At 42.0% G+C, this 24,829-nt stretch overlaps 1 protein-coding gene across 1 annotated transcript in view; it reads left to right on the top strand.

Annotated features, from left to right (window-relative positions):
- Positions 1–21,271, top strand: part of LOC142663526 (anthrax toxin receptor 1-like) — a 55,012-nt gene extending 33,741 nt beyond the window's left edge. Inside the window, exons 3-11 of the mRNA XM_075842250.1 lie at positions 1,513–1,611; positions 8,876–8,945; positions 9,388–9,466; positions 11,596–11,691; positions 12,504–12,542; positions 14,758–14,856; positions 15,101–15,268; positions 15,355–15,435; positions 16,598–21,271. Of these exons, the coding sequence (XP_075698365.1) occupies positions 1,513–1,611; positions 8,876–8,945; positions 9,388–9,466; positions 11,596–11,691; positions 12,504–12,542; positions 14,758–14,856; positions 15,101–15,268; positions 15,355–15,435; positions 16,598–16,816 (950 nt within the window). The 3' untranslated portion in view covers positions 16,817–21,271. The remainder of the gene's footprint in view (positions 1–1,512; positions 1,612–8,875; positions 8,946–9,387; positions 9,467–11,595; positions 11,692–12,503; positions 12,543–14,757; positions 14,857–15,100; positions 15,269–15,354; positions 15,436–16,597) is intronic.
- Positions 21,272–24,829: the final 3,558 nt, after the last annotated feature.

Here is a 24,829-nt window from a genome sequence, read left to right as displayed (position 1 = left end):
GGTTAACCGCCTCCAGCATTCTGGGCACCCTGTGGTCAGCGTCCTCAGTATTCTGGGCACCCTGTGGTCAGCGTCCTCTGGTATTCTGGGCACCCTATAGTCAGGGTCCTCCGGTATTCTGGGCACCCTGTGGTCAGCGTCCTCCGGTATTGTGGGCACCCTGTGGTCAGCGACCTTCGGTATTCTGGGCACCCAGTGGTCAGCCTCCTCCGGTATTCTGGGCACCCTGTGGTCAGCCTCCTCGGTGTTCTGGTCACCCTGTGGTCAGCGTCCTCGGTATTCTGGGCACCCTGTGGTCAGCGTCCTCCGGTATTCTGGGCACCCTGTGGTCAGCGACCTCGGTATTCTGGGCACCCTGTGGTCAGCGTCCTCGGTATTCTGGGCACCCTGTGGTCACCGTCCTCGGTATTCTGGGCACCCTGTGTTCAGCGTCCTCGGTATTCTGGGCACCCTGTGGTCAGCGTCCTCGGGTATTCTGGGCACCCTGTCGTCAGCGTCCTCCGGTATTCTAGGCACACTGTGGTCAGCGTCCTCGGTATTCTGGGCACCCTGTGGTCAGCGTCCTCCGGTATTCTGGGCACCCTGTCTTCAGCATCCTCCGGTATTCTGGGCACCCTGTGGTCAGCGTCCTCTGGTATTCTGGACACCCTGTCGTCAGCATACTCCGGTATTCTGGGCACCCTGTGGTCAGCGTCCTCTGTATTCTGGGTGCTGACTTCTCTGTTTCGCTGTTTTGCCAGATCTGCACTTTTTTATTGGACGGAGGAAGTTGTGGTGGGGGATGAATTCCTACAACGAGTTTGTGGTATTTGTAAAGAGAAGGAACATGTTCTCCTGCCGCTCCCAGTGCAGACAAAGAACGGTTAGGAGTTGTGATGGCAGCGTTGTCCAAGACCATAACAAAATTCAGAATGGGCGCTACTCCACAATGGGGGATATGGAACTCCAGGTTTGGGCCCTACGAGGGCCAGGTCAAGGTTGGTGGTCGCATCTGGTATCAGCCGCTCCACACCAACCACCAATTCATAGATGGCCAGAGATTCTGCCTAGCTCAATCGATCAACACATATACCTGCCAACTGCCCCTAAACGTACGGAAAAAGGGGAGATCTCCTGGGTGCCGCAACATGCTCACCTCTCTCCGACAATATCCTGACTTCGCGGCCGAGGGTCTAGCGGTCTGCATTCGTTTTTGGGATAATTTTGAGGTGTGATAAGGGGGATCAAGTGCACTAATTGTGATTAAAATGCTGTCGTTTGTAGGCATGTCCTGACCTGGGTGGCGGAGGCCCCCGTGGGCACTTGGCCCTTATAATCCAGCCCTGCATATATAAAAATATTACATCTCCAGCTTAGGCGACCCATCTCGGGTTACCGGCGCGTCCTTCGGTCTGATGAGACATTTTATGATTCAGGTCACCGGACGTTGGCATTCATGATGGCACTGAGCCCTGTTTGATGCCCCCCTTATTTCCACGTTATGAATGTTTTCTTTTTGTGCTCCCGTTTCAGAGTCCTTCCAGGTGGTGGTCCGAGGAAACGGCTTCCACAGCACCCGCGACATCAATCAAGTCCTGTGCAGCTTTAGGCTCAATGATAGCTTCACTATAAGTAAGAAGCCGCAGCAACGTATAACTGAGTGCGGGAGACTGAGCAAAACGAGTGCAGGGCAAAAGTGGAGCATTTGCCCAATGTACCAATCAGATTCCAGCTCTCATGCCCTTTTAACAATAAGAGGCAGTCTGATTGGTTTCTACTGTATAGGAACTCCTCCCCTTTTCCCCCTGCACTAGTTCTGATGAATCTCGCTAAATGTCATTTCTTTCCGATCTACTTACACATCCGATTTTGCATCGTTCCTCCGATGGCGTTTGGGTCCCTGCGCCACCCCATTACTAAAGCGCTATATGTAATATTTATCTGGCCACTTCATAACACTAGTTATCTGGGCACTTCATAGCACTAGTTATCTGGACACTTCATAACACTAGTTATCTGGGCACTTCATAGCACTAGTTATCTGGGCACTTCATAACACTAGTTATCTGGACACTTCATAACACTAGTTATCTGGACACTTCATAACACTAGTTATCTGGACACTTCATAGCACTAGTTATCTGGGCACTTCATAACACTAGTTATCTGGCCACTTCATAGCACTAGTTATCTGGCCACTTCATAACACTAGTTATCTGGCCACTTCATAGCACTAGTTATCTGGACACTTCATAACACTAGTTATCTGGACACTTCATAACACTAGTTATCTGGGCACTTCATAACACTAGTTATCTGGGCACTTCATAATACTAGTTATCTGGGCACTTCATAACACTAGTTATCTGGCCACTTCATAACACTAGTTATCTGGGCACTTCATAACACTAGTTATCTGGGCGCGCTATAACACTAGTTATCTGGGTACTTCATAACACTAGTTATCTGGGCACTTCATAACACTAGTTATCTGGGCGCTCTATAACACTAGTTATCTGGGCACTTCATAACACTAGTTATCTGGGCACTTCTTAACACTAGTTATCTGGGCACTTCATAACACTAGTTATCTGGGCACTTCATAACACTAGTTATCTGGGCACTTCATAACACTAGTTATCTGGGCGCTCTATAACACTAGTTATCTGGGCACTTCATAACACTAGTTATCTGGGCGCTCTATAACACTAGTTATCTGGGCACTTCATAACACTAGTTATCTGGGTGCTCTATAACACTAGTTATCTGGGCACTTCATAACACTAGTTATCTGGGCACTTCATAACACTAGTTATCTGGGCGCTTCATAACACTAGTTATCTGGGCACTTCATAACACTAGTTATCTGGGCGCTCTATAACACTAGTTATCTGGGCACTTCATAACACTAGTTATCAGGACACTTCATAACACTAGTTATCTGGGCACTTCATAACACTAGTTATCTGGGCGCTCTATAACACTAGTTATCTGGGCACTTCATAACACTAGTTATCTGGGCACTTCATAACACTAGTTATCTGGACACTTCATAACACTAGTTATCTGGGCACTTCATAACACTAGTTATCTGGGCACTTCATAACACTAGTTATCTGGCCACTTCATAACACTAGTTATCTGGGCACTTCATAACACTAGTTATCTGGGAGCTTCATAACACTAGTTATCTGGGCACTTCATAACACTAGTTATCTGGGCACTCTATAACACTAGTTATCTGGCCACTTCATAACACTAGTTATCTGGGCGCTTCATAACACTAGTTATCTGGGCGCTCTATAACACTAGTTATCTGGACACTTCATAACACTAGTTATCTGGGCACTTCATAACACTAGTTATCTGGGCGCTCTATAACACTAGTTATCTGGGCGCTCTATAACACTAGTTATCTGGCCACTTCATAACACTCGTTATCTGGGCACTCTATAACACTAGTTATCTGGACACTTCATAACACTAGTTATCTGGGCACTTCATAACACTAGTTATCTGGGCGCTCTATAACACTAGTTATCTGGGCACTTCATAACACTAGTTATCTGGGCGCTCTATAACACTAGTTATCTGGACACCTTATAACACTAGTTATCTGAACGCTCTATAACACTAGTTATCTGGGCACTTCATAACACTAGTTATCTGGGCGCTCTATAACACTAGTTATCTGGGCACTTCATAACACTAGTTATCTGGGCGCTCTATAACACTAGTTATCTGGGCACTTCATAACACTAGTTATCTGGACACTTCATAACACTAGTTATCTGGGCACTTCATAACACTAGTTATCTGGGCACTTCATAACACTAGTTATCTGGACATCTTATAACACTAGTTATCTGGGCACTTCATAACACTAGTTATCTGGGCGCTCTATAACACTAGTTATCTGGGCGCTCTATAACACTAGTTATCTGGGCACTTCTTAACACTAGTTATCTGGGCGCTCTATAATACTGGTTATCTGGGCACTTCATAACACTAGTTATCTGGGCGCTCTATAACACTAGTTATCTGGGCACTTCATAACACTAGTTATCTGGGCACTTCATAACACTAGTTATCTGGACACTTCATAACACTAGTTATCTGGGCGCTCTATAACACTAGTTATCTGGGCACTTCATAACACTAGTTATCTGGGCACTTCATAACACTAGTTATCTGGGCGCTCTATAACACTAGTTATCTGGGCACTTCATAACACTAGTTATCTGGGCGCTCTATAACACTAGTTATCTGGACACCTTATAACACTAGTTATCTGAACGCTCTATAACACTAGTTATCTGGGCACTTCATAACACTAGTTATCTGGGCGCTCTATAACACTAGTTATCTGGGCACTTCATAACACTAGTTATCTGGGCGCTCTATAACACTAGTTATCTGGGCACTTCATAACACTAGTTATCTGGACACTTCATAACACTAGTTATCTGGGCACTTCATAACACTAGTTATCTGGGCACTTCATAACACTAGTTATCTGGACATCTTATAACACTAGTTATCTGGGCACTTCATAACACTAGTTATCTGGGCGCTCTATAAAACTAGTTATCTGGGCGCTCTATAACACTAGTTATCTGGGCACTTCTTAACACTAGTTATCTGGGCGCTCTATAATACTGGTTATCTGGGCACTTCATAACACTAGTTATCTGGGCGCTCTATAACACTAGTTATCTGGGCACTTCATAACACTAGTTATCTGGGCACTTCATAACACTAGTTATCTGGACACTTCATAACACTAGTTATCTGGGCACTTCATAACACTAGTTATCTGGGCACTTCATAACACTAGTTATCTGGCCACTTCATAACACTAGTTATCTGGGCACTTCATAACACTAGTTATCTGGGCGCGCTATAACACTAGTTATCTGGGCACTTCATAACACTAGTTATCTGGGCACTTCATAACACTAGTTATCTTGGCGCTCTATAACACTAGTTATCTGGGCACTTCATAACACTAGTTATCTGGGCACTTCTTAACACTAGTTATCTGGGCACTTCATAACACTAGTTATCTGGGCACTTCATAACACTAGTTATCTGGGCGCTCTATAACACTAGTTATCTTGGCACTTCATAACACTAGTTATCTGGGCGCTCTATAACACTAGTTATCTGGGCACTTCATAACACTAGTTATCTGGGCGCTCTATAACACTAGTTATCTGGGCACTTCATAACACTAGTTATCTGGGCACTTCATAACACTAGTTATCTGGGCGCTTCATAACACTAGTTATCTGGGCACTTCATAACACTAGTTATCTGGGCGCTCTATAACACTAGTTATCTGGGCACTTCATAAAACTAGTTATCTGGGCGCTCTATAACACTAGTTATCTGGACACTTCATAACACTAGTTATCTGGGCACTTCTTAACACTAGTTATCTGGGCGCTCTATAACACTAGTTATCTGGGCGCTCTATAACACTAGTTATCTGGGCACTTCATAACACTAGTTATCTGGGCGCTCTATAACACTAGTTATCTGGGCACTTCATAACACTAGTTATCTGGGCGCTCTATAACACTAGTTATCTGGGCACTTCATAACACTAGTTATCTGGGCGCTCTATAACACTAGTTATCTGGACACTTCATAACACTAGTTATCTGGGCACTTCATAACACTAGTTATCAGGACACTTCATAACACTAGTTATCTGGACACTTCATAACACTAGTTATCTTGGCACTTCATAACACTAGTTATCTGGGCACTTCATAACACTAGTTATCTGGGCACTTCATAACACTAGTTATCTGGGCACTTCATAACACTAGTTATCTGGGCACTTCATAACACTAGTTATCTGGGCGCTCTATAACACTAGTTATCTGGGCACTTCATAACACTAGTTATCTGGGCGCTCTATAACACTAGTTATCTGGGCACTTCATAACACTAGTTATCTGGGCACTTCATAACACTAGTTATCTGGGCGCTCTATAACACTAGTTATCTGGGCACTTCATAACACTAGTTATCTGGGCGCTCTATAACACTAGTTATCTGGACACCTTATAACACTAGTTATCTGAACGCTCTATAACACTAGTTATCTGGGCACTTCATAACACTAGTTATCTGGGCGCTCTATAACACTAGTTATCTGGGCACTTCATAACACTAGTTATCTGGACGCTCTATAACACTAGTTATCTGGACACTTCATAACACTTGTTATCTGGGCACTTCATAACACTAGTTATCAGGACACTTCATAACACTAGTTATCTGGGCACTTCATAACACTAGTTATCTGGGCGCTCTATAACACTAGTTATCTGGGCACTTCATAACACTAGTTATCTGGGCACTTCATAACACTAGTTATCTGGGCGCTCTATAACACTAGTTATCTGGCCAGTTCATAACACTAGTTATCTGGGCGCTTCATAACACTAGTTATCTGGAAGCTCTATAACACTAGTTATCTGGGCACTTCATAACACTAGTTATCTGGGCACTTCATAACACTAGTTATCTGGGCGCTCTATAACACTAGTTATCTGGGCGCTCTATAACACTAGTTATCTGGGCACTTCATAACACTAGTTATCTGGGCGCTCTATAACACTAGTTATCTGGACACCTTATAACACTAGTTATCTGGACGCTCTATAACACTAGTTATCTGGGCACTTCATAACACTAGTTATCTGGGCGCTCTATAACACTAGTTATCTGGGCACTTCATAACACTAGTTATCTGGACGCTCTATAACACTAGTTATCTGGACACTTCATAACACTTGTTATCTGGGCACTTCATAACACTAGTTATCAGGACACTTCATAACACTAGTTATCTGGGCACTTCATAACACTAGTTATCTGGGCGCTCTATAACACTAGTTATCTGGGCACTTCATAACACTAGTTATCTGGGCACTTCATAACAATAGTTATCTGGGCGCTCTATAACACTAGTTATCTGGCCAGTTCATAACACTAGTTATCTGGGCGCTTCATAACACTAGTTATCTGGAAGCTCTATAACACTAGTTATCTGGGCACTTCATAACACTAGTTATCTGGGCACTTCATAACACTAGTTATCTGGGCGCTCTATAACACTAGTTATCTGGGCGCTCTATAACACTAGTTATCTGGGCACTTCATAACACTAGTTATCTGGGCGCTCTATAACACTAGTTATCTGGACACCTTATAACACTAGTTATCTGGACGCTCTATAACACTAGTTATCTGGGCACTTCATAACACTAGTTATCTGGGCGCTCTATAACACTAGTTATCTGGGCGCTCTATAACACTAGTTATCTGGGCACTTCATAACACTAGTTATCTGGGCGCTCTATAACACTAGTTATCTGGACACCTTATAACACTAGTTATCTGGACGCTCTATAACACTAGTTATCTGGACACCTTATAACACTAGTTATCTGGACGCTCTATAACACTAGTTATCTGGGCACTTCATAACACTAGTTATCTGGGCGCTCTATAACACTAGTTATCTGGGCGCTCTATAACACTAGTTATCTGGGCACTTCATAACACTAGTTATCTGGGCGCTCTATAACACTAGTTATCTGGACACTTCATAACACTAGTTATCTGGACGCTCTATAACACTAGTTATCTGGGCACTTCATAACACTAGTTATCTGGGCGCTCTATAACACTAGTTATCTGGGCACTTCATAACACTAGTTATCTGGGCGCTCTATAACACTAGTTATCTGGTCACTTCATAACACTAGTTATCTGGGCGCTCTATAACACTAGTTATCTGGACACCTTATAACACTAGTTATCTGGACACTCTATAACACTAGTTATCTGGACACCTTATAACACTAGTTATCTGGACGCTCTATAACACTAGTTATCTGGACGCTCTTTAACACTAGTTATCTGGTCACTTCATAACACTAGTTATCTGGGCGCTCTATAATACTGGTTATCTGGACACTTCATAACACTAGTTATCTGGACACCTTATAACACTAGTTATCTGGACGCTCTATAACACTAGTTATGTGGACACTTCATAACACTAGTTATCTGGACACCTTATAACACTAGTTATCTGGGCACTTCATAACACTAGTTATCTGGGCGCTCTATAACACTAGTTATCTGGGCGCTCTATAACACTAGTTATCTGGGCACTTCTTAACACTAGTTATCTGGGCGCTCTATAATACTGGTTATCTGGGCACTTCATAACACTAGTTATCTGGGCACTCTATAACACTAGTTATCTGGGCGCTCTATAACTCTAGTTATCTGGGCACTTCATAACACTAGTTATCTGGGCGCTCTATAACACTAGTTATCTGGACACTTCATAACACTAGTTATCTGGACGCTCTATAACACTAGTTATCTGGGCACTTCATAACACTAGTTATCTGGGCGCTCTATAACACTAGTTATCTGGGCACTTCATAACACTAGTTATCTGGGCGCTCTATAACACTAGTTATCTGGGCACTTCATAACACTAGTTATCTGGGCGCTCTATAACACTAGTTATCTGGGCGCTATGTATATCTGGCTGTCCTATGGCTTATTATTTAGATGCTGTACTGCAATATTTATATGAAGTTTTTTCAGACTGCCCAGCTCCCTAACTATAAAAGCTTAGAGGTTGCGTTGCCGCCAGCCCTGCCATTGTGAACGGCAGCACCAGATAGTAAAGTTGGCTTCCACTACAGAACAGTGACTATAAATAAATATATATATATATATATATATATATATATATATATATATATATACATATAAAATTCCAGGTCTATAGAAATGTTTATAACCTGTGATAAAGTTTTCTATACCAGGTCCGTGTCCTCTCTGTGTCTTTCAGATGAGAAGCCGTCCGTCATAGAAGATACATACCTGCTATGCCCTGCTCCGGTTATTGAAGAAGTTGGACAGTACGTATTTAAAGTTTGGGGTCCCGTGGGCACAGCCAGATTTGCATTTGCTTCTGCTCTAGACATTTTTTTGTGCCAGTCAAATGCCCATGGTTTAGGCCAATTGTTTAGCCCCATGGTCATATGTGACTGGAAAAATCAAGATGGTGGAAATGTAGAAGGTGAGCAAACGAAGGCTCATCCCTACTCAAAGACTAAGGAAATTGAGCATCATTAATTGGGCACACATTGGGTGGCCATGGAACAGAGGGTTCATACAACTGGTTCTACGTGATTTGCTTGTTGTATATGCCACCGAATTGCCAGACACTGGGTACAGTAGGTGGCCAAGGACTATGATTCATTTATCCCGCAGAGTCACAATGGCTCTGAATACTCTGTAGATTTTCTCGGACTCCCGACATTCTCATTGTGGTTCTCATTTCTTCGTCTTCTTTTTAAGGGTGATGTATCTGCAAGTCAGTATGAACTTGGGCCTAAACTTTATCTCCAGTTCTGTGAGCATCACCAGTACACATTGCGTAAGTATCACAGGACAGTAGACTTTCTGAGTTTTATCTTAATCACAAAATGTATCTTACCCCACTCTACCAACAGGGCTGGTTTAGGGGTTGGCAAACTGGACCAATGCCAGTGGCACCATATAGGAATTGCTGTATTATGTGGAAGCTATAGGGCAGTATTATGGAGGAGTATGATTTGGATATTGCATATTATTTTGGCACTACATGGCGGTTTTATGTGGTTGTATATACAGTGTTATATGGGAGCTATATGGCAGTGTAGGAGTATGATTTGGATACTACATTATATTTGGGGACTATATGGCAGTATTATGTGGGAGCTATATGGCAGTATTATGGAGGAGTATGATTTGGATACTACGTATTATTTGGGCACTATATGGCAGTATTATGTGGGAGCTATATGGCAGTATTATGTGGTTGTATATGCAGTATTATGTGGGAGCTATATGGCAGTATTATGTGGTTGTATATGCAGTATTATGTGGGAGCTATATGGCAGTATTATGGAGGAGTATGATTTGGATACTACATATTATTTGGGCACTATACGGCGGTATTATGTGGTTGAATATGCAGTATTATGTGGGAGCTATATGACAGTATTATGTAGCAGTATGATTTGGATGCTGCATATTCTTTGGGCACTATATGGCGGTATTATGTGGGAGCTATATGGCAGTATTATGTGGTTGTATATGCAGTTTTATGTGGGTGCTATATGACAGTATTATGGAGGAGTATGATTTGGATACTATGTATTATTTGGGCACTATATAGCGGCTTTATGTGGTTGAATATGCAGTATTATGTGGGAGCTATATGGCAGTATTATGTAGCAGTATGATTTGGATGCTGCATATTATTTGGGCACTATATGGCGGTATTATGTGGCTTGAATATGCAGTATTATGTGGGAGCTATATGGCAGTATTATGTAGCAGTATGATTTGGATGCTGCATATTCTTTGGGCACTATATGGCGGTATTATGTGGGAGCTATATGGCAGTATTATGGAGGAGTATGATTCGGATACTGCATATTATTTGGGCACTATACGGCGGTATTATGTGGTTTGAATATGCAGTATTATGTGTGTGCTATATGGCAGTATTATGTGGCTTGAATATGCAGTATTATGTGGGAGCTATATGGCAGTATTATGTAGCAGTATGATTTGGATGCTGCTTATTATTTGGGCACTAATGGCGGTATTATGTGGCTTGAATATGCAGTATTATGTGGGAGCTATATGGCAGTATTATGTGGCTTGAATATGCAGTATTATGTGGGAGCTATATGGCAGTATTATGTGGCTTGAATATGCAGTATTATGTGGGAGCTATATGGCAGTATTATGTAGCAGTATGATTTGGATACTACATATTATTTGGGCACTATATGGCGGTATTATGTGGCTTGAATATGCAGTATTATGTGGGAGCTATATGGCAGTATTATGTAGCAGTATGATTTGGATACTACATATTATTTGGGCACTATATGGCAGTATTATGTGGCTTGAATATGCAGTATTATGTGGGAGCTATGTGGCAGTATTATGTAGCAGTATAATTTGGATGCTGCATATTATTTTAGGTTTAGATAGCACCAGGGGATTCAGTATAATGGTGCATAGATAGGGGCCCAACCCTCTATAGACTGTGGAAAGTATTACACACACAATGGGGCTAATTTTGCAGGTAAAATCTTTAATCTCTCATACCAGGGTGCAACATTTCGGTCCTGGCACCGACCTTTCTCAAGCACTTCTATCGACTGGAGCGCCTTCACAAGCGGTATACCGCTATTCCTTGCGCCGTCACGCAGTCTTACCAGTCGATAGAAGGGCTTGAGAAAGGTCCGTGCAAGGACCGAAACGTTGCACCCTGGTATGAGAGATTAAAGATTTTACCGGCAAAATTAGCCCCATTGTGTGCATAATACTTTCCACAGACTGTATGGGATTATTTAGGCATTGTACGGCAGTATATACGTTCAGGTAAAAAGTCCAGATTTTATACTGTTACTCTACAAACCACACCCTAATGCACTGGAATTAGAGGTCATTGAGTGACCCTGAAAGATACCGATCTATGATAACATGTTCCCATCTATTCCCCAGCGCACGGGAATCATCCTCTTCATTGCCCTCCTGATTCTCTTCCTTCTACTTTTCCTGGCTCTGCTGTGGTGGTTTTGGCCACTCTGCTGCACTGTGGTAAGTACTGGCAATAACGTTACCAGCTGTTTATATGGAAGCGTTAGCCTTTTAAAGGGGTATTCCAGTTAAACATATATAAAATATTCCAGAAATATACAGGTTATCCATTTTATGGCAAAGTTCTTTATGTTATCCTGCTTATGGTCATTGCATGGGGACCTTGAAGCCTTCTCCATGACAGACTTCCTCTTAGCACTTCTATCATGATAGGACGTACTGTATTGTCATAACGGAATCACGTGGGTCGGTGGGCATGACATTTTAGGGATACAGTAATCTTTATTGGTGGTATGCCCCCTATGGGACATTTCTTAGCATCCTATATGCATATAACATAGCTCCAATTTGATGAGCAAAAATATATTAAGGATTTGAGCTCATCTCTGCATAAAAACCATGGACAAAGGATTGACTTGTGATGAGAATTAATTTTACAACTGAAGCCGGCCCGGTGAAAAGCTGATCTCAATGGATCTGGCTTCAGAAACCCCCATTGATCAGCGGTCACTGGAGGAAGTTACAACCAGCTATGCATTTCCCTTACAGTGGCCACTACTGGTGAAATGTAGTATAACATGCTGGCTTACATGGATGGGCCATTTCTACCAGATCAAGAAACGCTCTTTTTAGCTGCTCTCCAGTTAAAATCAGTTCCCGAGCAGGTGATCCCCCTTTTACGTCATCAATATACCCTAATAGGACATATCGACAGGGGCTGTCTTAGCGAGACAACCACTTTAAACAACAGTATTCCTGGGGGATCAACATACTGGTATGTTACTAAAATATGTGTCTGGTCTTCTTAACAGGTGATTAAAGAGCCACCACCACCTCCTCCTCCAGAACCAGTGAGTATTCAGCCTTATATTCCAGAATGCAATGTATCTCAGCCTCACTTTATCTCTAGCAAAAACAGCGCCACATCTGTTCATGGGTCGTGTCTAGTATTGCAGCTCAGCTCCACTAAAGTGAATGGAGCTGGACTGTAGTACCACACTGAACCTGTGGACAGATGTGGTACTGTTTAAAAAAAAAAAAAAGCAGCCATTTTTTTTCAATCCTGCACAGACCACCAAATATTAGATATTAACAGCTAAAACACTAAGGGCTGTAACAGGAACACTATCACTATCCCTATACGCTGTCCCACTCCTATTGGCTCTGCTCAGCTCATTTCAGGAGGCTATATGGTGTCATCATTAGTATATGGAGAAAATATTACACATGAATATTTGATCTACTAATCTGGGGAACCCTGGAAACACTAAAAAGTCTCTTCTGGAATGTAAGTGGTTAATCATTAACAATCCAACTCATTCACAGAGCTATACATTATCTGCCCCCCCCCCTTCCCTTCTGTCAGGATACAGCTGGACTCTGCGGCTATATATACACAGACTTCCTTTCATTCATCCCTATATATGTCTTTGACTGGACAATGTTCCCTTTGTTCTATTACATCAGCAGAATTCCAATCATTTTTGACCGTATCCATGACAAAAATTTCCGAACCCTAAAATGTTTCTAGTGATATATATATATATACTTTGAGCAATGTCTACAGTTTTAGATTAGAATCATGATTGATCATCAAGGGAGCTGCTAACTGCTCACTGTTACTGCACTGCCCCTGCAGGAAAGATGAAACATTACACTAAAATCAATGTGCCACCTGTTGGTTCTGCTTTTCTTTCTCCAGAGCGGTGGGACACCTGCTGATGCCACCATTGTCTATCCATAGAAAACCCCTTTAATTACAGTGGACACCAGTTGGGCTCCAGAGCATGGGCCACACATATTGGTGATCAGGGGACCTATTTTTTATGATTTGACTGCATGGCTCTACATAGATGAGCTTTGTGGAATTTTTTATTTTTTTGGACCAGAAGGCCTAGAATTATTCTGAAATGTTGTCTGCATACTGTTTATGTCAAACGATCGGCAGAAGGTTTCTTTATTCTCTATGAACAAATGTCACTAGAGATCTGACTGATCTGTACTGAACACAAGGGGGTATTTATCAGAGGGTCACAGAAGCGAGACTGGAGCCAAAATTATAAAGGCGCCATCAGAAAGACAGAATCGAGATGGGGAGTGGAGAAGTGGTTCTTGGGCCTACTGTTCAGGACTGTCGTATCTTGAGGGCAAAAAATAGACATTATGGGCCTCTTATTTAAAAACTGGCCTTGTTCCCCCAAAGAAACCATAAGAGTCCATGTTTTGGCTGGCCAAAAAGTTGTAAGGTGTAGCACCTGTCTAGGTCTTGTATGTGCCTTTGGTTTCTAGGATAGGAAGAAGCAGGTTCCTGTCATTAATATTAGTCCCCATGCAGATATACTGGTCTCGCAGTCAGGTTTCTTTAGGCACATGTAAGACTTCTCCTTCACACTACCTCTGACAGTTCTCCCTGGCAACCAATCACAGACAATCCTCCATCTCCCATTGGGCAAACACATGTCTGATTGAATCTATGGCTAAAGCCGCATTACTCAATGCGGTAAACAAGCCGGTACTTGTGTGTGCCAATGCAAGATACCATAAATACAAAAACATTGGGGAGGGCAAAAAACCACCAATGACCTTTGGGCCACATCTTCACCTCCTTGTTTTCTAGCGATGAAGTTCTTGTAGAGATGGAAGTTCTGCACAGGTTCTTGCCAACAGGGATTAGGACAAACTAGGCCTGTGCCCCATCTCTCCCAAGGATCGCATAGCAGCTGCATACCCTTTGAAAGGGTATTTCTATACTTGGTCATCTTGACTGTAGAAGGCCCTTCTGCTCCACGGGAGGTCTATGTCCTCCCTGAGCTCACCTTAGGACACCTACGTTACGGTTATTTTGTGAATTTTTTGAAATGTCCATGTAGAGAAACGAGATAGAAAATTAAAGACTCATCACAAACAATATGCACTAGACAGACTTGTGTCTTCTACATACCGGGACGCTGAGAACATGTCCCGCCAATACCATGTGCACCATTCATGAACTTGCTTGACCGTACGGTCCACACCTCTTTAGAAGAAATAGATAAAGAGTCTCCATTTTTATTCTTGCTTATTCAGGAATCTGACGATGAAGATGGTTTTCCCAAGAAAAAATGGCCAACGGTGGACGCGTCTTATTATGGAGGAAGAGGGGTCGGGGGAATTAAGAGGATGGAGGTAAAATGGTGGGCAAGTTTCTCAAAACCAATAAGTTTTCCATATCCGTGATCTGGTCGTTACCATTCCCCTTGTCAATAGGGTGCGTCCCTACACCAGGAGGGGAAAGTTAACACCCAGTTATCAATTTGTTCATAAATTTCCAGGAGCAATGACAGAGGAACGGCACAATGTAAATATGTTCTAGGATTGCTATTTTGTGAAGTGAATGTCTATATACACCATAGAATAATTTTTTCGGTAGGTGAGGTGGGGTGATAAGGGTTCCACGGAAGAAGGAGCGAAACTAGAGAAACCCAAAAATGCCGTCATTAAACTGCCAGAACAAGAATTCGAACCCTGGGAGCCTAAGCCGAAGAAAAATTCACGCCGACATAATTCACAGGAGAGGAAATGGTACAGTCCAATCAAGGTGAAGAAGACCTTACCACCCAAAAATCTTCTGTGTTGTAGAGTTATTGTAGGTGAATTGACTCCCGACTTTGTGTCTCACTGTAGGGTAAACTAGATGCAATTTGGGCTCTGCTGAGGAGAGGATACGACCAAGTGTCACTGATGAGGCCGCAGGCAGGAGACAAGGTAAGAACATATGACAACATGTCACTAGCCGCTTGCTTATGAAAGGGCATCTAGGGTATCTAGACAGGCTTTGTATTTGTTTCCTAAAAATATCTATATCCGTGATCTACAAATGAGAAGTCCTCATGTAACTAGGGGGAGCTAGTGAGTCATTTGTCCCAGGTGCTAAGTGTCAGGGGGCGACCAACAAGCCAATCTGCCTGGCCAATGTACTTATACACAAGGTTAGGTTAACTAACTAAATCTTTGCCCGGTGTGAGGGGAAGCCCTTAATTTTTTTGCGCTTAACCTGTCGAGGATGCAGCCAATTTTGGCCTCCAGGAACCCGCCATTTTTATTTTTTCCCCAATGTCTTTGCTATGTGAAACAATATCTCAGGGAAGCTCTGGGGCCATTGTTAGACCAAGAGCTGTTCTGTAAAACCATCTGTAGCTGAAGATAGGGGCACAATGGGAGCATGAATGGCAACTGATCAGTGATTGAGGCGATCATAAGGCGGAGCCCTATGTGAATTGCGCACATCAGAGCAAATTAATGTCCCTTTTAGGAGGACTGCATTCTCGGTTTTGATGCTACTCGTTTACGGGGAGTGAAACATTTTTTTTTTGCGGAGTGCTGAGGTGAGACTTGTATTAAATACATCAGCCAGGTCTTCAACACTCGATCGGGACCACTGTGGGCTGCCTAGATGGCCTCTGTGATTGTGGCTGCCACTGTTCTACAGGCCCGTTAGCTGACAATGTTTTTGGGTCTCTGTGACTTATACAGTTATTGTGGACCCTATAAAAGGTACAGTTCTGTGGGCCCTGTGGCTGGCACAATCCTGTGGCTGGCACTATTCCCAGGGCCCATGGCTGGCACTGTTATTTGGTTTCCATGGCTGGCTCTGTTATGTGGCAACCATGCAGGCACTAAACTGTGGATCTCAGCTTATGCTGGGGTTGTTATACAGTATGTTTTGCCCATTTTTATATGGGGTTCAAAATAAATTTCCATAAATTATTTTTTACATTTACTTTTATATTCATTTTTATAAATATTTCTATTCTCTCTATTTCCATAAATTATTTTTTTACATTTGCTTTTATATTCATTTTTATAAATATTTCTATTCTCTCTTTTTCTATGTGACTAACTGACTGTTTTTCCCTATTTGATTTAGGGACGTTGTATCAACTTCACAAGGGTTAAAGCTGATGGAAGCCAAGCTATCTATAAGCCACCTACCAGTAGGGCTCCACCAAGCCCTCCCCCAGCAGAGCAGTCACTTAAAGAGCTTCCCAATCAGCCGCCCCAACGGCAACCTCCACCAGGACCTCCACCTTCGCGAATGCCCCCAGGTCCACCCCCTGCTCGTCCCCCTCCTCAGCCTATGCATTGAGCCGGTGCCATTGGCTTCTATATGTTGGACTGAATTTCACTTTGTTAGAGCAGCTGCACGACTGCAGTAAAAGAAATGTTCTGGCCTGGAGTAGATGATGAAATGCCTTGTATAATATGACTGTTGTGTTCACTATCTATCAGTATGAACCAGACACTTCACGCATAACAATACTCATTTCTCTCTTCCCATATAGAATGCATTGTTCTATTATGAGATGGCAAATTTATATTGGCCACTACAATGCTCACGTAGGTCCTCATCATAGCCCAGAGCTTCTTCAATCTCGTAACGTGCAGCTGCTTCTTCTAATTCTTTAGCTGTTTGGATTTATTGTAGTCGTAGTCTGGCAGCCAAAGGATTTTTATGTACTCAGTCTATTTATTCTGTTTGTTATTATTATGTGTTAAAAATGACAAATGGAGTTTGTTGCTGGCCAGCAAAATGTGCCCCATTTGTGCTCAGGTGACAGCCTGACCTCATTACATTCCTCAATCATCTCTCTAATCGCGTATCAAATTAGGTTTCGATTTTCTGCTTCACTTTTATATACTAAATTCCATCATAGGAATAGCACTGGATACCACCTGGTACGTTCAGGCAAGCCAGCAGATACCTTCTTCGACCCTGATAGATCCTTTTGGCCCAATCAATCGTTCCTTCTTCACCTTCTGAACAAGAAGTCGTTCCCATGCAGAAATAGGAGGACAGGTCTTGAATCAGGTTAGTGTAGAAGACCGAGACAAGGGCAAGGTTAAGACGACGGGTTATAGAGTTGAGGTTCTGAGTCTACAATTGGCCTTCAGACTGGTCGTATGCCATCTACAGTGTGGGCTGGTGGGAAAACAGTCATTATATCTCTTTGTATAAAGATGTATGTGAAAGTTGTGTACAGACGTTAGCATGTGACACTGCTGGGCAGTTCAAATAATTTATAAGATGTGCTGACAATCTTTATAACCTCAATCCCAGTAGAAGGAAGTTACGATTGGTTGGGGACAAGGCATATGTTATCTTCTATAAGAGGGAATGTAATTTATTTGAATACATATGTTTGTAAGTTTGCCCCCAGGATTGAATTCACACCATTTTGGGCCCCCACAATCCATAACTGCATTGCATTCTCTTGGTTGTACTCCAATACACAATATATAGCCAGTCCAACAAGTCTCCGAAAATTTGTTTTAGGGCAACGTCTCTGTTTTAAGTTTGACTTTCCCTTCATAAAACTTTACAGTTGTCTCGGGAGATAAAAACAGAAAAAAGTCATTTTTTTCCATCTTTATTGAGGTTATTGAACCAATAAGTGAAAAATAATAGAAGGAATCAATGTATAAAAGAGGAACAGATCAAAATGTGACATGGGTGAAGGTCACGATGTTCAGATGGAATGTTCTACATTGAAGATCACATTCGATTAGACTGGTTGACTGGTTCTTGGTACATAGTTGGTATTTTCTACAAAGCATAGTCCAACTTTGAGGGTGTCGTTTGATGCTCCTTAAATAGCCAGAGCACCTTTGAAGCCCCCGACATGTTCAAATTTTAATCTGTATTAAAGGGATTTCCCGGATTAGAAAAAAAATGGCCTTTTTACTCCAAAAACCGAGCCAGATTTGTCCATGGCTTGTGTCCAAGTTCATCACTATTGAAGTGAAAGGGGCGCATGTCCTCACCACCCAATAGTAAAGGGGATGGAACAACTATTGTTGGACTCCTTCACCCGGATGGCACCATAGTAGCATCATGGTCTGCCTCTTGGTCAGGGTACGGGAGCCCAGTCACATTGTGTATTATACTTACACATAAAAATGTTCTCATGTTGGATGGACCTGGTCTTACTTAATGAGTTCGGAATTGGAATTTGGAGGTTGTTCTTTCGAAAGACATATTTTTTAACTAAGATTATTCATACGGAGGGATAATGTAAGAGAAGACAATGAGAGATGACCCCACCAAGTGAGGGCGCTAGAGACTTATGAGGTTACGAAAGTTCTTGAAAGTGACTAGTCTGTGAGGAAGCCATCTTGTCTAGTGGAGGTCATTACACTTTAGAGATATATAGACGATATTTATGCCATTCTGCAACGTAAATATTTTACGTTGAATTTTTTCTGATATTTAGAAGTTAAGCCATTGGTTTTATACTAAGCTTTATCTTTGTATCTCTTTATTTGAATAAATTTTACAAGTGGATATATATCTGTCAAAGGATCACAGTTAAGTTGTTTGTCGAATTCCCGGATGATGTTGCCTGGCGATCCCATTCGGATGACTGTACTTGTTCCAATCCTATACCTTCAATTATTAATAACCATGTCAAAAGCAGTGGTGTAGATAGAAGAGAAGGGCCCATAGCAAAGAGTAAAACGGGGGGTGCCCGTTATGGTGCTGGGTTTCACCACCCTGAACATTCGGGCCGGATGTTTGTTTCACACCACGTCAGAGCCTTCTGTCGGAGGTGTTGGTCTGGAGTATTTTTCGCTGTATACCTCCGATGGAACGCTCCGACATATGACTATGTAGGGATACAGTGGCATATATATGTCCCATTGTACCTCCCTAACATACGCAAAAAAGGGCCCTATGGATACGTTTGGTGTATGTGCCGGGAAGGTTCCTGTCGCATATGCTGAACGTCGTGTTCAGTCGTGATGTCAACACATCCTCAGAACAATTCACCAACACTGCAGCTTATTTGGAGAGTGGAGTCTTGCTCAGGTTCTCGTCATCCAGCAGCAAAGGGCATGGGACCCACCAAGGGTCCAACCTCTATGGTATGTATGCCCTTGGTCAAACAGGTGGAGTTTTACGGAAGGTTCACCAAAGATAGACTTTAAGAAGAGTGGTGCATTGTGGGATCTATTCTCTATTAATCATTATGGTTCTGGTCTACACACATTTATGATGAACATCCAATCTTGCAAATCCTCTGATCTTTTCCGGTGCTATAGGATTACTCCAATGGCTGGTTAAATAACTGGTTGAAACAACATCTTCTTAGGTCTTTGTCATTGTCATTTTAGCGTCTTTTTATATAAGATTTCTTGTTAACAAACATTTACGACTGTCGTCCAAGGTTTTCTACGACTTGTTCTTACGCAGTATTGTCTTTCAGGACACGTGTTGCACGATTGCTACATAAAGGATAAGGAAATAATAAAATTGGTTGCGACTCTTAATACTGGATTAATCTACTACAACCAACTCTGTATGGGAGGCCCCCCCCCTTCATAAATTTATACCTTGAAGAAAAGTGTCTATTAGTGGAACGAGGAGACAGTTGTCAGTTGTCTTCCTTCTGGAGGAGAGCTATTTTGCATAATTTTACCCAAGGACCTTTGCTTTAAAGCATCCCCTACCAACTGGATCTCCACAAGAAGAACCAGCACCCTCTGGATGCCATTTATAGTACTGGTGTATGCGATAAAGAGGCCTTTGGGCCCTATCAGGCACCCGGGCACAGGGACAATGGCACCCTCCATAGCTACACCCCTGCTCCTTACCTATTCCTTATAGAGGAGAAGGGCGATGTGATCCTTGATCATCCTGGAGACCCGGAGAGGGTGTCGCACATTGGGAGGGAACCAACCATAGGGCATCCTGTAGTAAAGAGGTAATCAATTTGAGCCTTCAGTTATATGTAGACATTTTCCTGGTCTACTGAAATTGCATTATTATTTTTATGGAGAATAGTTTGGGAAATTTGGGTATTTCTTTAAGCTGGTGCTAAGGCTCTGTTCACATCACATTTAAACCCCATACGCCATATGTATCCATAGGCCTCCATTCACCCGACGGATGTCAAAAGTGCTGCTTTACGTTGGCATAATTGTAATAATTGTCTAGAACTTACCAAGAAGCAGTGGTGTATATAGACAAGTGAAAAAAAAAAAAGCAAAGATAAAAATAGGAGGGCTTTGAGGAGCTGCCTGACACCACCACACGCCCAACCACCCACAACAGGAGTTCCTGGTGCCCCCATCACTTTTTCAAATACATTTTCCGCTTCCTATGCAGGTACTCACCCCCATTAAAATTAAGACTAATCTGGAATTGGCCCCATAGGTGCCCCATGGGCTGCCATTAGGGTACGTCGACCAAGCAGCAATCAGGAAGGCAGCATTAACATGTAATGTTCTAGTTTCAGTAAGTCTATGTTTATATCATACTCTGTGATACACATCCAGGTACATGTGTGTTCAAGCTTTATTAAGTCATGTTGTAATCCTTTCCTATCTCAGTCAATAAAAGGTGTCAATAAAATGGCCTTTTTTCATAAGATGCTCGCAGATGATGACTTGAGTGATATTTCCTGTATTCTTTATCAAGTATCTGTGTCTGATCAGTGACGCATGGCAAGGTATTAATAAGTACAAGTTGTACTGAAGCCAAATCCTTAAATGACTTATTGATTTAAAAAAATAAAAATAAATAAATAAATATATATGTAGTTCTTGGTTGAACTTGATGGACTTGTGTCTTTTTTCAACCGTACAAACTATGTAACTATGTAATATATATATATATACACACACTACCGTTCAAAAGTTTGGGGTCACCCAGACAATTTTGTGCTTTCCATGAAATCTCACACTTATATTTATCAAATGAGTTTCAAAATGACTAGAAAATACAGTCCAGACATTGACAAGGTTAGAAATAATGATTTTCTCCTTCAGACTTTGTATTGGTCGCTCCATTTGCAGCAATTCCAGCATTGCAGACCTTTGGCATTCGAGCTGTTAATTTGCTGAGGTAATCGGGAGAAATTTCCCCCCATGCTTCCAGAAGCCCCTCCCACAAGTTGGATTGGCTTGATGGGCACTTCTTGCGTACCATACGGTCAAGCTGCTCCCACAACAGCTCTATGGGGTTGAGATCTGGTGACTGCGCTGGCCACTCCATTACAGATAGAATACCGGCTGCCGGCTTCTTCCCTAAATAGTTCTGGCATCATTTGGAGGTGCTTTGGGTCATTGTCCTGTTGTAGGATGAAATTGGCTCCAATCAAGCACTGTCCACAGGGTATGGCATGGCGTTGCGGAGTGATAGCCTTCCTTATTCAATATCCCTTTTACCTTGTACAAATCTCCCACTTTACCCCAGACCATCACATGACCTCCACCATGCTTGACAGATGGCGTCAGGCACTCTTCCAGCATCTTTTCAGTTGTTCTGCGTCTCACAAATGTTCTTCTGTGTGATCCAAACACCTCAAACTTCCATTCGTCTGTCCATAACACTTTTTTCCAATCTTCCTCTGTCCAATGTCTGTGCTTTTGCCCATATTAATCTTTTCCTTTTATTGGCCAGTCTCAGATATGGCTTTTTCTTTGCCACTCTGCCCTGAAGGCCAGCATCCCGGAGTCGCCTCTTCACTATAGACGTTGACACTGGCGTTTTGCGGGTACTATTTAATGAAGCTGCCAGTTGAGGACCTGTGAGGCGTCTATTTCTCAAACTAGAGACTGTAATGTACTTGTCTTGTTGCTCAGTTGTGCAGCGGGGCCTCCCACTTCTCTTTCTACTCTGGTTAGAGCCTGTTTGTGCTGTCCTCTGAAGGGAGTAGTACACACCGTTGTAGGAAATCTTCAGTTTCTTGGCAATTTCTCGCATGGAATAGCCTTCATTTCTAAGAACAAGAATAGACTGTCGAGTTTCACATGAAAGCTCTCTTTTTCTAGCCATTTTGAGAGTTTAATCGAACCCACAAATGTAATGCTCCAGATTCTCAACCAGCTCAAAGGAAGGTCAGTTTTATAGCTCCTCTAAAGAGCAAAACTGTTTACAGCGGTGCTAACATAATTGCACAAGGGTTTTCAAGTGTTTTCTAATCATCCATTAGCCTTCTAACACAGTTAGCAAACACAATGTACCATTAGAACACTGGAGTGATGGTTGCTGGAAATGGGCCTCTATACACCTATGTAGATATTGCATTAAAAACCAGACGTTTGCAGCTAGAATAGTCATTTACCACATTAACAATGTATAGAGGGGATTTCTGATTCATTTACTGTTATCTTCATTGAAAAAAACTGGGCTTTTCTATAAAAAATAAGGAAATTTCTAAGTGACCCTAAACTTTTGAACGGTAGTGTATATATATAAAAATAAAAAATCTAAAAATCAATAAGTACAAATTTATATATAAACAACATAATAAATAAAATGAAAATAAAAAAATGAATACAAATTTATATATATATAACTTCATAAATAAAATCTAATAATAAATAAAATATATATTAAAAATGTATAAATTATTATACTATATTATTTTATTATTATTTATTTATATTATATTATTATATATTATTTATATATTATATATTTATATATATATTATATATTACTATAAATATGTAAATATATTATCATAAAAAATAGAAAAAAATTAATTAATAAATAAATAATTAAAAATGACTATATATATATATATAGCATCTTCCGCAGCCTTATGAAGTGGTATACAGGGTCGTTGTATCATGCTGCATTCGGTCCCCCTTCCACTCTAACCCATTCCCATATAAGTACACTCATAGTGATGTAGGGTTTGCAGTGTTTGGCTCCATTTCCCTTGGACCTGCGCCCTCAGCCACAAATTGGCACGGAGCCTCACCCCTGGTTCCTGGACACCCCCTGCAGCCACCACTTTAATGTCATGCAGGAATACAGTGCATGAGTGTGAGGGGGGATCCATGATAGGCACTCTGTGGGGCCTCTGTGGCTGGTACTTTAGGGGGCATTTGTGAATGACACCATCTGTGGAAGGTACTCTGAAAGGCATCTGCAGCAAGTACTCTGGTGGGCATCTGTGGCTGACCTTTAGGGGGGCACTGAGTGTTGGCCACTTAAGGAGTCCCTGCAGCGAATGTTGGGGCTAAAAAAAAAAAACAAGCAATAAAACAATTTCTAAAGACTCAAAACAGAAGGGTCTCAGTGTAGCCAGTAAGTGGTTCCTCAAGATGACACTCAGGGGTTACACTTCTTACCCCAAGTATATTGCCCATAGACAAGTCGGCAAGGAAAACTGGAAATGAGCCTCTGTTTGGATGGATAAAATTCTCTGACAGCCTCGTAGTTATTAGATTGACATCAGTTCCCACCAACTAGGAGCTTTGGCCAGCTTCGAGGAAGACTCCATTACCTGCCTAGTGCAGGGGCTGAGGGTGGTGGTGCTTGACACAGGGATTCTCTCTATGATGCTCTTTGAATCCCCTTCTCATGTCACCGTCCTCGCAGAAAGAAAGAGTCATCAGTGCATCCCACAAAAATCTGCCTCTGTATTTTTATTTCTTACTCTGCCTGTATATAGGCTGACCCTGCAGGAAAGGGCTCGGGAGGGCAATTGGCTCCAACCAATACCTAAATGATATCTGCAGCCACCACTAGAGGGAGCTCAGGAGTTGACTGTATACATTTCTATTATTGAGTTCAATGAATAAACAGTATGCAGCAAGCTCACAAGCTCCCTCTAGTGGTGGCTGCAGTTAGCCAGAATTTTATCATTACACTCGACATATATGCAGGGGAATTGGAGCTCTGTATCAGATAAATAAAGCTCCAACTGCTATAAAGATATATTAAGAAATTAAACAGCACAGAATTTTGAACTTAAAAATAATAGGGTGTCAAAAGGTGGAGGTTCAAACTAAAGTAATCCAGCAGTGAGGCCAAATAACTCCTCAAAGGGAAACCAAAAACATATACACATTTCAGATATGGAAAATTTTTGGAACTGTCACCGGCATCCAGATTCTGTTTAATAACACAAGTACAATTACAGGTAGATATCAAATGGAAGATGTAAGATACAGAAGAGCCTTGCCGTGTGAGCTTACAATCTAAAGGATACAAATAAAATGCCGAAGCAAGGGGTGAGTCACCGTGCAGTCATCCATAAGCCTGAACTCAGCTGCCATTAGCCTAATAAGTCGGGCGTTATAGAAAGCTTTCTGGGAAATAAAAGGCTTGTCGCTTCCTTCACGTCCTAATGAAGGGACGGAG

This window comes from Rhinoderma darwinii, chromosome 11, assembly GCF_050947455.1.
Source record: "Rhinoderma darwinii isolate aRhiDar2 chromosome 11, aRhiDar2.hap1, whole genome shotgun sequence".
Taxonomy (NCBI): Eukaryota; Metazoa; Chordata; class Amphibia; order Anura; family Rhinodermatidae; genus Rhinoderma; species Rhinoderma darwinii.
Note: the sequence above shows the minus strand (reverse complement) of the source record. Positions and strands in the feature narration are given on the sequence as shown.